Below are 16,308 nucleotides of genomic sequence, written 5' to 3'. Positions count from 1 at the left end.
AATTATTGAGTGATCAAAATCGACGTTAAAATTGATATATATATAAAAAGCGGGTGTAGTCCACCCAAAGAATGAAACATATTTTTATTAATATTATTTTTTTCTTAACATATATAGAGATGCTTTTCCATTAGTTAAAATAAATTTTGTAGAAGTTGAAAAAAGAGAATAATAACATGTGGAAAAAACTTTAGATGATAAAATTTAAAAAAAAAATGGAATGATAAAAATGTACAATTTGGTACAGAAAATATCATGACTATTTTATTAAAATTCAAACCATTTATTGTGTTCTTGTTTTTTTTTTTTTAAACTTTTAAGGTTAAAGGAAAGAAAGAGCATGTTTGAAATTTATGTAAATTAAAAAATAGCGAAAGTATTCTTAATGGAGGTTGATGAATTGATGATGGAGGAGGAAGAAAGAAAAAGGTTGGCGTGTAAGAAAGAAATGAAAGAACTTACATGTTATTCGTGCTGGTAGGTCCCTGCAAGTGGCCCTTCAAATCTCACCGCTTTTCAACCACAATTCAGGTTGTTGCCGTCAAGTTCTTGCTCTGCATATACAAAGCTACTAATTACTGCCGTCAAATTAATTACAATTAATACTAATAGAAAGAGACAGAATCTAGAGAGAGAAAGAGAGAGGGAAGAGTTGTTGTTTGATTGCCAAGGAAAGCATGTTTGGGAAATCAACAGAATGGTGATGATGATGATGATGAAGTAACTGGGACCTGCATCTGCACTTCCACCTTCACACTTCAGTTTTCACTTCAAATGGGTTTATCCACAATAACCAACCATTCCTATTTCTCTTTTCTCTTTTTTCACTTCGGATCAAAGTCTGCGTCAACGTCATCTTTACTCTCACCTATACTACCTTCCTTTTCATCCTTATTCACCTCTTCACGACCATGATCCTCTGCCTCACATTCACTCTCGGATCCACCTTCAGCTTTCAATATCACCGCCACTTTTTCGCTCTCTCTCATGGACCCCTCTACTTCTCGACCAGCTGTAGTAATCGATAATGGCTCCGGGTACCCTTTACTTTCTTTTCTATCACCCACTTTCTCTTTTAGCTACATGTTGTGGTTTTTTTATTGGACACCACGTGTTTGTTAAAATGCCCCCACTGATGTTTTCTTTAGTTCTTTTGACTTGGATTGACTGGAAAATTTATTCATCCGATATGGTTTACTCTGAATTTGGAAACTGTTTTATTTTTCTTCAGGTATACGAAGATGGGGTTTGCTGGTAATGTTGAACCATCCTTTATTGTTCCGACTGTTGTTGCAGTTAATGAGTCGTTTCTGACTCAATCCAGGGGTTCTTCTAAAGGCAATTGGGCGGCCCAGCACAATGCTGGGGTTTTGGCAGATCTTGATTTCTTCATTGGGGATGAGGCACTTTCCAAGTCTCGATCTAGCAGCACTTACAATCTCAGCTACCCGATTCGGCATGGTCAGGTTGAGAATTGGGATGCCATGGAGCGCTTCTGGCAGCAGTGCATATTCAACTACTTGAGGTGTGATCCGGAGGATCACTATTTCCTCTTGACCGAGAGTCCATTGACCGCACCTGAGAGTCGCGAGTATACTGGGGAAATCATGTTTGAGACTTTTAACGTGCCTGGACTTTACATTGCTGTGAATTCTGTGCTTGCTCTTGCAGCTGGGTACACAACATCTAAGGTTGGTAATTGATACACTGGATAAAGATTGGGAATTATGTTGCGTATAGAATTGGAACAGGATGTTTAATCTTGAATGCTTTACATATTAAGTATGATGCATGAAATGCCCCGTTTGCTTGGTAGCTATTAAACGCAAAATGCACAGGATGTTTCACCGGCTCCTGCAATTTGACGCATTTGGTTGTGTTCACTTGAAATCAAAAGTTAACCACTCTGTAGAATAAATATCATGAACTAGCACATAGGATAATTCAGCAGTTCCCCTCATTGTGTTGACATAAAATGTTGAAGAATTTTTGTTTTTCATTATATCTGTCTAATTTTAGGAATATTTTCCTTTTAGGCTGATCTTATATTCTTCTTAGTGTGAGATGACAGGAGTTGTAGTGGATGTTGGAGATGGGGCAACTCATGTTGTACCTGTGGCAGATGGCTACGTTATTGGTAGCAGCATCAAATCGATTCCTATTGCTGGAAAGGATGTTACTCTTTTTGTTCAGCAGCTTATGCGGGTGGGTAACCCCTGTAGTATAAAATTAAAAGGTTATTATGTTGGTATTGTTCTCTTATTCGAATATCTGTGAATTTTTTTAAACCTCTGATTAATGTCTAGTTAGCTGACCTTACCTAGTGGGGTTGTTGTTAATGTTGAACATTTTCACAAATTACCATTCACACTAGCTAGTGAAACCAATCATGTTATGCTAATCTGGATGAACAGTGTGGAATGCATGATATTATTGCTATATTTTTAATAGTTAAGAAATATAAATAAAAAATTTAATAGTCCAGAGTTATTCGCGTATTTAGCTAGAATATTTTGTTCAACTGACTGAGATTGTAATAAATAATAATCTGTATTCAATTGTCAATCTGCATTTTACTAAGCAGATTCATGAACTGTTATGTTGACATTGCTTCATACAGGAAAGAGGAGAGAAGGTACCACCGGAAGACTCTTTTGAAGTGGCATGGAAAGTAAAGGAAATGTATTGCTACACCTGCTCTGACATTGTGAAGGTTGTCTTTACTCTCTTTAGTTCATCAATACTTGGTTCTTTGACAGAATCATGAGGGGTTTGTTGTGGGCCTTTGCCATTAGTTTTGTTGCCTCTGGCGTTAGCATGTTGAGTGTTGATAAATTGTCCTGTTTAATTAGTTTGCTCCTTTTGTGAATCAAAGGATGTGACCAAAGTTTTCTTTTCAACTCATTAGTTTTCCTACATAACATTAGCTCAATTTCACTCAGGAATTCAATAAGCACGACAAAGAACCAGGCAAGTACATCAAGCACTGGAGAGGCATTAAACCAAAGACAGGGGCACCATATTCATGTGATATTGGCTATGAACGATTTCTTGGTCCTGAGGTTTGTTTGATGGCCACTCCTTATATAACTGTTTTAGTATGGTTTTTTTGTTGTGAATACCTGAACCTATTCCATGAACTATGAATTAAATAAATATATACTTGTTTAGTTCCTGACTTCCTATCATTAATATCTAACTGAAACGGAGGGGCCTATAATGGAAAATGGTAAATATTAAAGTGATATTACGCATTTTGTCTTCATCCAAACCTTTTCTTTAGATGTTTAGAGTTTTTTTTTTCTATTTTCCTTTTCCTTTATGGTCTTTCTCTTTAGATAGTTAGGTTTTTTTTTTTTCATTTTCCTTTTCCTTTATGGGCTCTAAAAGAGGTCCAAGAAGTAGTGTGGGAAGGGGCAAGGTAGGCTTAAGTGCAGGCAGTGTAGCCTGGCTGAGATTTGAAGGATTTGAACCTTAGATGTAGATCGTGGTTTCTATCTCTAAGAATCTTGGTGTCATTTAGTCACGCCCATTGGTTCCACATGAGGTAGCTCCTTCAATTCAACTATTGAAGAATTCATGAAAATGTAGTAGTGGCTTTGTGTAAATCATGAACTAATCTATCGGCTTAGTTGGGGTCATTCTATCAACAGGACCAGTTAATTTAATTTATTTTCTCCCTCTGCAGATTTTTTTCAGTCCTGAGATATATGGCAATGACTTTACGACTCCTTTGCCAGTTGTAATAGACAAGTGTATTCAGTCTGCACCAATTGACACAAGGAGATCCTTATATAAGGTGAAGTACCATACTGACATGCATATAAATAAGCCCCAACAGCACTTTAAATTCTAGTGAACTGCCACTTCGAATCAATGTTAGCTTGGGGCATTTTTTGTTGTTAACCCAGATGGAGTACATTAGTGTTAAGTTATATTATACCATATCAATTCAGCCATGATATTTAATTTCTGATCATACGAATTTCAAGCCCTTCAGCTTACATGTTGTTGACAATTGATCTCTTTACTTCTTTCTTATTTTATTTATTTCAGAATATAGTGTTGTCTGGAGGTTCAACCATGTTCAAGGATTTTCATAGGAGGTTGCAACGTGATCTTAAAAAAATAGTGGATGCTCGTGTCCTTTTATCCGAAGCACGCTTAAACGGGGAGATAAAAGTAAGTTAATTGGTACCTTTAAACCTTCTTTAAATTGATGATTTTCTCTCCCTCTCTCTCACACGCACACATGAGAAACTTGTTTGCCCAAGTTGTACAGACTAAACCAATCAACAATCAATAATTACATAAATTCATTTGTTCCAATTGTTTGTATTGAAAATAGTGTTGCGTGGGTTGTTGATTGGTTTGGTTATGTAATTTGTGCTCAGAAGGTCTTCACATCCCCTAGGGCCCAACAGTTGCATGGACAAACTAGTCACACCGGTGTAGTTATGGCATGCTGGACTGCTGTATATTTATTGCTTTGGTCATGCTTTTACTTTTTTGCCTACAGTCACAGCCAGTGGAGGTAAATGTACTCGGCCATCCAATCCAGAGATTTGCAGTTTGGTTTGGAGGATCAGTACTTGCATCAACACCTGAATTTTTTACGGTATGCATTTCTGATCTTTTTTGGGGTTAGGAGGTACAGTGAATGCATCCCATAATGACTAATTTCGTGTACTAATAACGTGCTTATGTAATTAGAGGGGGGGCGGGGGGGCGGAAATTACTTTCTGTGACTAACTTTCTTCCTTGCTATGACTGATAAGTACCATGTCCCCAAAACAGAAAAAAATCTATTTTCAACTACAATTTCTGCGATAGCATATATGGATTTGTAGGCTTGAGATGTATAGTTATTTGTTCTTGAAAAGCCATGGTAGGTTGTCTTTGCCTTTTTGTCTGGCATTGATATCTTGAGTTTTGTATGCTTTTCTAGGTTAAATGGATTTGGTTCCACCTCATGGTATTGTTTGGCAAGTTTAGAAATATGAAACTTGTTAGAAAATAGAAGAAAGAAGAGGTGCTTGACCCATTGGTCAAAATTTGGATCCACTTTTGAAGAATTTCAAATCTACCCCCTTTTCCCATTCTCCAGAACCTAATTGTTTATTTAAGCAAGAGATACCTCAATGATGTCCATTCACGAGGGCTCAACTGTGAAGCCAGTCACCACTGCATGTGAACTCAGGTCCAACAGCTTTGGTTGTGGTGGTGATGAGGTTGACTGTATAACTTGAATCATCATAATTGCCTCTGGACTCTCCTGCCTTGGCTCCATTGTCGTGCTATGAACCTTAGATGCAACCAATATATAAGGATAAAGGCTCACCTAGCATGTGAGTTTCAAGATTCCTACGCCATGGATGTTCCATCCACCTTTATGGTCCAATTTATGTCTTACAGTAACAAGCTTTTTCTGGACATTTGGGTTTTGAAAGAGAAGGCCTGGTTGCAACTCCACCTTTTACAGGGTTGTCCTGAAAATAGTCATCGCAGCCCATATTCTTTACTGTTTTCCTTTTGTTTCTCCCTTTTCAGTGAAGGATCAACTTCTTCGTTGTCCATAACTATTTTGAATTTTTTTTTCGTGCTAATATTACTTCATTTTTGGTTTCTTTCCATCACATGAGGCATGATTCTTGATTGTTGAACCTTCTTTATGTCTTTATTTTTACTTGCAAGAATTGCTGGGTCACCGTCACATTGAGTTGAAACTGCTACCCTTCAAGTTATTTCTGTTTTGTGCTTCCATTAAGGGGTGGGTAATTCTATCTTTCTTGTCCAAGAACTAGCCTGTGCTTTATCACATTCTGGCCAACTCCCCTCCATACTGATGTTGTCCTGCTCACCTTGTTCCTCCATTTTCTGCTGCAAATCCTCAGCTTCAGGTTCTTGGCACCCAGCTCCTCAACTTCACCCCCTCAACTAGGTCTTTAAGATCTATCTCCCCAAAAGGTGGTTTGATTCTTCCTCTGAAGAAATGTCTTGCCATGACAACATTACCCATATACCCGATGCCTTCTTTCTTCATCAACAACTGCATCATAGTTTTTCAAGAAATGCTAAAAATGGACTCTCTATTCTGTGGTTAAATTTTATTGAAAATCACAATTTCATGAGAACCTCTTACGAGGCTCTATCGTAGTTTTCTGGTTTCCAATTAAATTCAGCTAATAGTAGAGAGTTTGTTCAAAAGTGTGTGAATCTCTTTGATTCCATGAAACTTCTTGATCTCCAAAAGCTGATTAATTAGATCTTTTCTAGAGTTCCATTGAACACTCAACTTATTTTGTTCATTGCTGTGTTCTGGTTTTGTTTTTCGTCTTTACCAATTGCTTGAACACAAGTAGCTTGGTGGTCCCTTCCTTCAAGAGCCTTATGAATTATCCATTTCTTTCCAAAATTTGGATATGGGGTTTTCTCAATCTGGTCAAATTTGTGGGTGGGTCAAACCAATTTGGTAGGAACTCAAATTAGAAAATAGAAGAAGGAAGATGATATTTCTTGATTTCAAAAAGGACAGAAGATAACAGAATAGCTCTCCTCCAATGGTTTCTCCTATGATAAAGAGTAAAACTCAATTCTCTAATGATACAAGATATAGTGAGCCCTTTCCCCTTACATTCTCCTATTTATTTAATTCATTAACCCCTCAACTAACTATTAATATCGTAACCATTTAAACTAATTTCCTAACTCCTAACTGTCACGTCTGTAGTTGGTTGTCTTGCTTATTGTTTGGCATTGATAACCTGGATTTTGTATGCTTTTCCAGTTAAAACAGTCTATGATTGCATTTTTGGTAAAAAAAAATATGGTTATAGTGTTAATGTTTGCTAAGTTTAAAATTATGAAACTTGAACAGGGTAAAACTATTTTTTTTTTGGTTTGTCATCCTTGCGGACGGCAATGTGTATTCAGTTTTCTTGCAATAATTTTCTCGTAGTGAGAGTATCCATAATTTCTTATTGTTTCTTTAATCCTTCCGATATGACTCTATACAAAACAAGATTACTATTTATGTTCCAATGAACAGGCTTGTCATACGAAGGCAGAATATGAGGAGTATGGAGCAAGCATTTGCCGTACAAATCCCGTTTTCAAGGGGATGTATTAAAGCAACATGGAATTAGTTGATCATGGATGCAGTTACTTGATAAACAGTTGAATGGATATCCTGTTATTTTGATCCCTCAATTCCACCTCCTGGTCTTTCTTCCCACCCGTATTCGTGGTGTGGCAGGAGTGAGTGTAAAATATATATAGTCATTGAAAATATGCATTTGTTTTTTATTCCAGCAGTCTTCCTAGGCAGTCAGTTTCACATGGTTAATACAGCAGGTCAAGATGTTAATGGCTACATAGAAAGTGATATTTGATCAAATTTACAAAATTCTCTTCTTTTAGTACTTTATCATTCTTGTATTCTAAGTAAAACACCCCCCATTATCTCAAACATTCTGAATGTTCTCTATTTTGTATTTTGGATGCACATTTTACACACTATTTTAGTAATTAGTAAAACAAATTCTCTTAACTATCTTATTATCCTCTTCTTATTTTATCATATCACATTGGTCCATCTCAATACATGATAGAATAATATTAATGTTATTTAGTTCTATTATTTTGTGTATCAAACACATGAAAGGGTAAATATGTATCAACTTTAATCTTTATTAATTCTCTTATCCTGTTATGCATATCAAGTAAGCTCTAAATATGCCATTTAACAATATTCTTATTTTATAATTCAATGTAATTATTTTCAATTCAAAGAAAGATAATACGAAAACTATGTCTTTTATGTTATAGAATGTTTGTACCAATTATTGATTGGAGTTGGGGAGGAATGATTCAATATTGGATTTAATACTTGTAAGTAGTTGGGGACCAATCATTGTTATGAGTGACAAAACTTGCTTTAGCTGTTTGGTCAGTGCATTTAACCCATTATGTTATTAGTTTATAGGTGAGCTAAAAGTAAAAATTTAGAAATGTTATATAAAAGAGCTTCTATAAATTATATAATTTTTTTTACAAATTTATTATCTTAAAATTTTAAGTATAAAATTAAAAAAAAAATCATATTTTGAGTTTTGCTCATAGATGTTTGATCTTCATACTGTACAACTTATGCTTTCTAAGTATGGTTCTTCTTGTATTATTTTTTATTATGGTTCTTCTTGTATTATTTTTTATGACAATCATGAGTAATTATTTCTCAATCAATGCTTTAAAAAATTATTTTCAGTAAAAATTTAACCAAAATTATGTAATCTATTTTGTAACATAGTAAATGGAAAATGAGATTTTAATAATTTTAATTTTGAAAAACTGTCATTATATTTATCATTGAATATGCTCCAAGTTTAATGCATTTATCCACTTTCCTCCATTGTGTTGAGAAAAAAACACAACCAAAGTTCTGCAAAATCAACAACTTAACCAAATTAACAACATTTCAATACATTTATCCACTCAATTCAACGATTTGATTTGAATTCAAAAATCAACAACGGAATGAAAATGGATTTACGTTCTAATATATGCATATTATCAAAATATAATAACAAATCGAACCAGTCCTAAAACAAAGGATGTCGTATTTTAACTTAAATCGGTTTAATTATTTTATTAAATTTATGTTTCATGTATATAGTAAAACTATTTACATTATCAATCAATTAAATTTCATTTTAAATTAGATATATAAAAGTTATATTGATCATATAATATGTATTTAAATTTAAATTAAATTCTCATTTTATTTTAATTTCTTTCTTCCCTTTTCTCTTTCTTTATGTTTCTGTGCATAATATTTATTAAGAATAAATTTATTCTATAAAAAACATTTAAATCCTTTGCAGAAAATAATGTTTTATAATCTCTAAAATGATTATAAAGAACAAAGCTTAACTCTATTCCAAATCTAAACAGAAATTAGAAGAATGCTATATATCCTATAGAGTAGATGGTGAAATAGAACTTATCTTTAGCAACTATAAAGCATAAATGGCTTATCTATAATCCTTTATTTGACTCTCTCTTTCTCTCTTTCTTCAAAATTAAGCTTTCATCTTATCCAAAAAATCACAAAAAGTTACGTCCCATGCATGCATAGACCTAAAAAGCAAAAGCAAGATTAAGCATGAGGAAGAACACGTTCCATTAGCACGACATGCATGTGGGAATGAACATTACACTCACAAAACCATTCATCCTAAGATGTTTTATCGTCTCCCTCCTCCTCTCCCTCCCCTTCTTCCTCTTCCTCATCCTCCTACTCCTCTCTCCGCAACAACACTACCGCCACGTCAGCATCGCCACCACCGGCAATGACAACCTCAGAATTCGACCCGGTTACTCTTCCTACGACGCCTACATCCAGCGCCAGCTCAACAAAACCCTCAACCCGCGCCTCCGGAAAATATGGACCACGCGCGACTGGGACCGCAAGATCCCGGTTTTTGCGCGCTTCTTCGAGGACCTCAAGGAAAAGAAGCTTCTCCAGAAGGGCTCGAAGGCGCTTTGCGTAGGCGCGCGCGTGGGGCAAGAAGTGGAGGCGCTAAGGCGCGTCGGCGTTAGCGACTCCATCGGAATGGACCTCGTTCCCTACCCTCCCCTCGTGGTTAAGGGCGACTTTCACAACCAACCGTTTGATAACGGCACGTTCGACTTCGAATTCTCGAACGTCTTCGACCACGCGCTCTACCCGGAACGCTTCGTGGGCGAGATCGAACGAACGTTGAAGCCCAACGGCGTGTGTGTGTTGCACGTGGCGCTGTCGCGGCGCGCCGATAAGTACTCCGCCAACGACCTCTACAGCGTGGACCCCCTCCTCACGCTCTTCAACCACTCCGCTTTGGTTCACGTTCGTGCCGTTGATGGTTTTGGTTTGGACACAGAGGTTGCCTTTCGTAAGAACACTTTAGGTTAACCTAATACAAAGATTAATACTTTTACTTTTCTACTTAATTCATCCCAAATTATTATTATTTTTTTAAATTAAACTATTATTTTGCTGATTTTCGATGGATCTTGAGTAGAAGATGGGATGTTTGTGTATCTAGTGAGTTAATAGGAATTCATTTTTTTAGAGGATTTTCATTTCTATGTGTAATTGTTTTTATTGAAAGTTTAACTTTCATCCAATTCAACATGAAATGGTTTGAATTAGATTCATTTAAAAAGTTTTAAGTAATTATCTTATTTATTCAAAATATTACTTAATTAGTTGAATAATGCATTTAAAAATGATTTATTTCTAGATTAAATTAATTATATTTGATAATAAAAGAACTAACATGTGATGTGCAGTGAGCCTAGTAAGTTGTACTTACTAACAATAAAAATAAAAGTAGATCACAAATTTAATTATATATTTTAATTACGAATTGAAATGTCATATTCTTTTATTTGAGTTACTTCAATCAAGCATGAAGTAGTTTATGAAGTAAAATGGACATATTCATATGCTATTTAAAGTTACATAGTATACTTCCTTTCAAGTCAAATATAACCAAATAACTAATTTTTTACAAAATATTCATGAACCATTCTCAAAAAGAAAAATTTAAACTCTTGACTTTGATATATAGCCATGCCATGCTGTAAATTTTATAAGATCAATAATAATATTTTCCTTCTTACCAATTATATTTTATGTGTTATCATATTGACCACAACGAAAAACCACATCTCTAAACTATATTTCGTATATAATGTTGTTTCAAATTCAATTTATTCGATAATATAAACCTCCTACTTTTTTTAGCACTATATCCTTATATTTATATTTTGCTTAATTTATATAACAATGGTTTTAAGGTTAGTAGCCATTATTTTAAGGATAATTATTCTTCACTTTAAAGTAGGGTGTTTAGTAATAAGAATATTATATATATTTTTTATACAATTAAACTACAATTTGTGTTCTGATTATAAATAATAGTGATGACTATATATAATGTTCATTGTGGGATGTGCAAGATTTTTGGTACATACGTATGGTTAAATTGAGGTAATCATAAAAATATATAAAAGAAATGGATAGTTGTAATGAAAACGCAAGGTTTCTATACATATGCTATAGGTTCAAGGTTCTCATCTAACCATCATATATGATATACATTTATACAATACACAAATACACAAATGGATCTATACATATTATGATATTATATTCGACGATGGTTTCATAGTTGTTAAAAACCTAGGTTTCAACGATGATTTAAATAATAATGATTTTGATACTATTATTAAAAGAGGATTTTAATTTTTTTTATAGTGGTACTCACCTCAAATTCGTTAAAAACAATGTTGTTGATTAATATTTACATTTGATTCGTTTAAATAATGATGATTTTATCACCATTTTGTCTTTATATTGATCATATTTATCAAATAAATTCACATTAACTCTTAAATAATGTGAGAGTTTTAAGTATAGAGAAATCTAAAATATGTTGTTTTAACCCTAACAGGTTATATCGTAAGAAAATAAAATCTTTAAAAGAAGATTAATTTTATAAAAAAATAATAATTAGCTTCGGTAGTTATAATTGTGGTCAGAGAAAGAAGAGATACACGAACAAAAATCACTGTGACTTGGGGAAGACAACGGATCTCTCAACGACCCACGTTTCTGAGTCAGGTGGGCCAGCGCAATACTCAATCCAGAAAGCCCAACATGGGATCAGCAAGGGGTGTGAAGAAGGTAATGGAGAGGTGTGAAAAGCAAGCCCAGGAGCCCAATATAAATGATAAGCAGCAAAGAGAGATAAATCTGAAACAGTTAAGGTAGATAACATAACGTATATATTTGTATATATGTTTTTGAGAAAATAAAAAAGATATTTCATGGAGATAAAGTTGAAGTGAATGAGGATTGGTTTTGATTGTTCCGGCGGCGAATACCGATGGATAATCGCCAGGAATCAAGCAGAGGGTGAGGGATTAAGTGTGCTAAGAAGCCCTGAAAAGAGTGAGCCCAATAAGGTATGCACGTTGCTTGGAACCCAATTTCAGCAATTGCAGCTCTTGCATAAGCCTCAGCTGTAGGTATAAACAACGAATCTCTCTGAATACAAGCCACCCTTGATACCATATTTGTTGCAACGTACAGTGGTACCTTCACTCATTAATGTTGTTAACAATTAGTCCTACTAATTTACTCCACAACAACAACCTTCATATTCATCATCACTACTGTACCAAAGTTTACCCTATAACCACATACTTACTAACAAAGTCAAAACGAACATCTATAAGAAAATTACTGCAAAGATAGTAACTGGAAAAGGAGACATTTCAATAACTTCGTACCTGACATTGCACATGTATCCCATATTGTCCATACTCCACGTACAGAGATCTTGAGAATTGATCCACGTAACTGCATGCTTTATAAATGCCTTAGTTCTCGTATATGTATATTTATATTTTAAACTTAATATTTATATTTAGAACAAATAATAAATATCAAAAATCACAAGCCTATATTTTATAATAATTATCATGCAGATTATATGAATTAAAAAGTTTATATTGACAATATATGATAATTATTGTCTTCTAAATATAAGTAAATCAATAATTAAAATATGTTTTAATTTAAATATTTAATGAATATAGAAAATAATTAATACATCGTAAGGTAATTTTGAAATTTAGAAAACAACTCAACGTATAATACTGGGATCATGATTAAAGTGAAACTAGCTGGCTAAAGCATGATTTTAGAGCGATTGTGAATTAATTCAATAAAGTAGTTGTTTTGATAGTTAATTTTTTAATTTTATGCTAATTCTTTAATCATCAAATATTATTTTAATTCTATTTAAATAATAAAATTATGTTCAAATAAAATTTTTAACCTGTAAAATAAAATAGTCGGCACTTTTATATTCCAATCCATACTCTTCAAAAAAAAATTTAAATTATACCCTAAACAAATTTAAAATTATTAAATAGAGAGTAATTTAAAGACTAAAATTAATTAATCATTATAGTGATTTAAAACTTTTATAAACTGTAAAATTATTAGTATTTAAGATAATTTATATTATTAATACAAATTTATAAAATATATATATATATATATATATATATAAACTCTTAAATTTTTTTAAAGAAAATAATAGGTAAGATTTCGTACCAAAATATAGTATTAGAATTTTAATACAATTTTACTATATTTTAATAGTCATTTTTTTTATATGTACGAGTCATTTATTTGGATGCCTAACTGCTGTTGGAATATTGTTAAGTGCTGATGTGATAGTTGGTGTGTCAGTTAAAGGAGAGCTAGTGGGTCGTAGTGAAGAACATTTGTGAAATTTTGGTTAGTAAGTTAAATACCGTTTATATAATCTGAAAGAAAAATAAGAAGAAAAGAAAAATTGAGTTGTGAAAAAGATTTGAATAGAGAGAAAGAAAAGAAGAGAAAGAGAAAGCTTACGCCTTGGTGGCAGCATAGACAGTGAAGAGAGGATGAGAAGGAAGAACGAGTGCAGCACCGGAGCCAATGTTAACGATGGCTCCCTTTCTCCTTTCCAACATCCCACGCAGAACACATTTCGTTACTTTCGTTGTTCCTTCCACGTTCACTCTAACGATCTTCCTCCACACACTTTCCTCGACTTCGTCGAAAAACATCGCATGCGGATACGTCATCCCCACGTTGTTCACCAACACGCCAACATCCAACCCCTCACTCGCCTCCTCCACGCGCTGCAGACCCTCCGACAGATCCCCGCTCGCGAAGTCTATCTCCACCACCTTCACGCGCGCGTTTGGATGCTTCGCCTTGATTTCACGCGCAACAGCTTCCAGCTTCTGCAAGGTTCTGCTCACGAGGATGAGGTTGAGCCCTCGCTGTGCCAGCTGGCAGGCGAAAGCCTTGCCGATGCCGTCGGTGGCTCCGGTGACCAGAGCCCAGGAACCGTAGGTTCGGATGAGGTTCTTCTCGGATCGGAAGCAGGTTCGGAAGATCCAGGTGGAGAGGGAGAGGAGGAGGCGGAGCGTGACGATTAAACCGAGGCATGAGATTATGAGGACACAGTGATCAACTCTGTTACATTCTGCTATAACCATTTTCTTGCTTAGTTTTTGTTATGGCATTTTCCTATATTTGCACAACACCATGCCCTTAAATATTGTGGCAGTTGCTAGCATGATAGTCACATGCATGGAGGTTGAGGTTTTAATTAATGCATGCGAAACCAATAACAATTCCTGCACCTAACAAACCACTCTTCCTCTTCATGTGTTTGATCAAACGAGTGACGTGAGTCGTACAGCTGTAGACCCACAACACAACCAATCTTTTTGTTTTTTCGAATGTTTACTTACTTTCCAATCATTTTCTTCGGACAAATCCATCTTTACTTTTTTGCTTTCACTAATATTATATTTTCATTTCTCTTATACCTCGGGATTAGACATGCCTCTTTCACCCCACCCTCAATTTCACGCCAAATTTAATAATTTTGTATTAATTAATTCCTTATATATAAAAAAAACTCAAAAATTTATAAGTATATTAAATACAAATGTCATTATTAATCAAATCCATCTATTTTGTAGACATAATTATGTTTAATAGCTACTCTGGTAATTAGTTAATTAAGAATTTGGATACTGGATAGATTTAGACTTATTTAGGATTTTACCTATTAAGAATGCATGAGGGGTACTGATTTTAAGGTTATCCACAATTCAAAAGAATCCATATTATTTTAAGAAGAGCAATAAAGTTTGTTTTGCACGTAAAATAATAAAATAACTATTTCACAATCCTTTTCTTAAAATAAAATATTATATTGTAATAAAATAATAATTTATTTAACAGTTAAATGAAGGTATCAAAGTATTACTTATTTTAATAATACAGTTGTGTGGCTTTCCTTTTAAATAAAATATTATATTATAATAAAATAATAATTTATTTTACAGTTTAATGAAGGTACCAAATGATTAATGATTTTAATAATACAGTTGTGTGGCTTTAAATGAAGATACGAAAGTATTACTTATTTTAGAAATACAGTTGTGTGGCTTTCCTTTTAACACATCGCTACAATATATGTTAAATAGTTGTATCGTAACCTGACACGGGTGCACAGTTTTTTTTTTAAATTTTTTACCAAGCAATAGAAATAAAAATTGGATATATGCGGGAGAAGAAAAGAAGAAAAAAAATAAAAACAATGAAAATAGATTTTCAAATTCTATAAAAGCTCCTCATTCATTTTCATTATTTAAAAAAATAATAAATACGATAGATGTGAGCTAACTAAAATGGCACTGCTAGAGGGTAAAGGAAGGACTCTTCTCTAAATATTGGAGAATACAAATTACAACGTCTCGCCGGCGACGGCAACGGGAGATTCTGGTGAAGAGAGCTCTTATCTTGGGAAGTGAATATTACAATCCGTGAAGATGTATGTGTATTGCCCTGGGTGACGCTCCAACAATGAGGTGCGCCTAATCGAAGTGGAAATGAAAATCACTGATGAACCCTAATCGCAAGAACGAAAAGAAACTGCGACAGAAACGTAAAAGGGAAGAAGAAGATGCTAAGTGAAAAGAAAAAGGTGAAAAATGAAATATATTCACTTCTATTAAACAGTAAAATGCAACAGTGTATATATAAGAAAAGGAGAAAGCTTAACAGAAACAGAAAAAAAGTTGGGCCTAAACAACCTAAAAGAACTCAAGAACAAAAATAAGTTATGTTAACACTCAACCACAACCTCTCAACCTTGTTGGTTCAATTTTCATTCCGTTGATCCGTTTAGGTCCATTTTGTATAAATCGCAGTTCGTGTGAGACAAACGGATTGGCCCGTTGACCGCATAAATAAAAAAATATTTATCTTATTTTATTAAAAAAAATCATATCTCACCTACTTATTATTGTAGTGTGACTTTTATTTTATTTTATTTTAAAAGATTAGTCAACTTCATTAAAATATTTAGTACCAAAACTTTGTTAAGATCTCTCATACATTTACATACGTAGAAGAAAATAAATGCAAAAACAAAGTTTTAATTATTTTTAATCAAGTCTTCTAACAACCTTCATACTTGAATTCATAATATTTTTTATCTTAATTAAATGAATTAAAATATGGATAAAATTTTAATTTTTCAGCAGGAGAAATAGTTTTTTTTTTATAATTAATGAATTTTTCTATTTTTAAAAAATATTTTATTTATGTGGGCTGACTCGCAGACTACCTTTTATTAGGGATGCCAATGTGGGATGGACCATGTGGGTCAACCCGTACCC

At 33.8% G+C, this 16,308-nt stretch overlaps 3 protein-coding genes across 3 annotated transcripts; 2 read left to right on the top strand and 1 right to left on the bottom strand.

The window, feature by feature from the left end:
* The first annotated feature begins 299 nt into the window (after window positions 1–299).
* On the top strand, window positions 300–7,549 carry LOC137812293 (actin-related protein 3-like). Its single transcript, XM_068614221.1, has 9 exons — window positions 300–1,037; window positions 1,232–1,691; window positions 2,059–2,205; window positions 2,621–2,713; window positions 2,943–3,062; window positions 3,689–3,799; window positions 4,057–4,182; window positions 4,520–4,618; window positions 7,049–7,549. The coding sequence occupies exons 1-9, from the start codon at window positions 988–990 to the stop codon at window positions 7,127–7,129; spliced, it is 1,287 nt and encodes a 428-aa protein (XP_068470322.1). The 5' UTR covers window positions 300–987; the 3' UTR covers window positions 7,130–7,549.
* Window positions 7,550–9,137: 1,588 nt separating this feature from the next.
* On the top strand, window positions 9,138–10,197 carry LOC137812292 (uncharacterized). The gene has a single exon (XM_068614220.1). It carries the CDS (start codon window positions 9,194–9,196, stop codon window positions 9,950–9,952), a length of 759 nt encoding a protein of 252 aa, XP_068470321.1. The 5' UTR covers window positions 9,138–9,193; the 3' UTR covers window positions 9,953–10,197.
* Window positions 10,198–11,795: 1,598 nt separating this feature from the next.
* Window positions 11,796–14,142, bottom strand: LOC137812291 (very-long-chain 3-oxoacyl-CoA reductase-like protein At1g24470). Its single transcript, XM_068614219.1, has 3 exons — window positions 13,475–14,142; window positions 12,340–12,409; window positions 11,796–12,145 (listed from the first exon to the last, which is right to left on the bottom strand). The coding sequence occupies exons 1-3, from the start codon at window positions 14,107–14,109 to the stop codon at window positions 11,873–11,875; spliced, it is 978 nt and encodes a 325-aa protein (XP_068470320.1). The 5' UTR covers window positions 14,110–14,142; the 3' UTR covers window positions 11,796–11,872.
* Between the last annotated feature and the right edge of the window lie 2,166 nt (window positions 14,143–16,308).

Source organism: Phaseolus vulgaris, chromosome 2, assembly GCF_000499845.2.
Source record: "Phaseolus vulgaris cultivar G19833 chromosome 2, P. vulgaris v2.0, whole genome shotgun sequence".
Classification (NCBI taxonomy): domain Eukaryota; kingdom Viridiplantae; phylum Streptophyta; class Magnoliopsida; order Fabales; family Fabaceae; genus Phaseolus; species Phaseolus vulgaris.
This window is presented reverse-complemented; position numbering and strand designations above follow the sequence as displayed.

What these genes read in the sequence shown, in the direction of transcription:
- LOC137812292 (XM_068614220.1), top strand. Translation starts at nt 9,194, where the DNA reads ATGCATGTGGGAATGAACATTACACTCACAAAACCATTCATCCTAAGA.
- LOC137812291 (XM_068614219.1), bottom strand. Translation starts at nt 14,109, where the DNA reads ATGGTTATAGCAGAATGTAACAGAGTTGATCACTGTGTCCTCATAATC. An exon ending in GTCTATGCTGCCACCAAGGC is followed by an intron (nt 12,410 to 13,474) that starts GTAAGCTTTCTC and finishes TAAAGCATGCAG; the next exon opens with TTACGTGGATCAATTCTCAA. An exon ending in GGATACATGTGCAATGTCAG is followed by an intron (nt 12,146 to 12,339) that starts GTACGAAGTTAT and finishes TAATGAGTGAAG; the next exon opens with GTACCACTGTACGTTGCAAC.
- LOC137812293 (XM_068614221.1), top strand. Translation starts at nt 988, where the DNA reads ATGGACCCCTCTACTTCTCGACCAGCTGTAGTAATCGATAATGGCTCC. An exon ending in CAAGGAGATCCTTATATAAG is followed by an intron (nt 3,800 to 4,056) that starts GTGAAGTACCAT and finishes TATTTATTTCAG; the next exon opens with AATATAGTGTTGTCTGGAGG. An exon ending in GCTTAAACGGGGAGATAAAA is followed by an intron (nt 4,183 to 4,519) that starts GTAAGTTAATTG and finishes TTTTGCCTACAG; the next exon opens with TCACAGCCAGTGGAGGTAAA.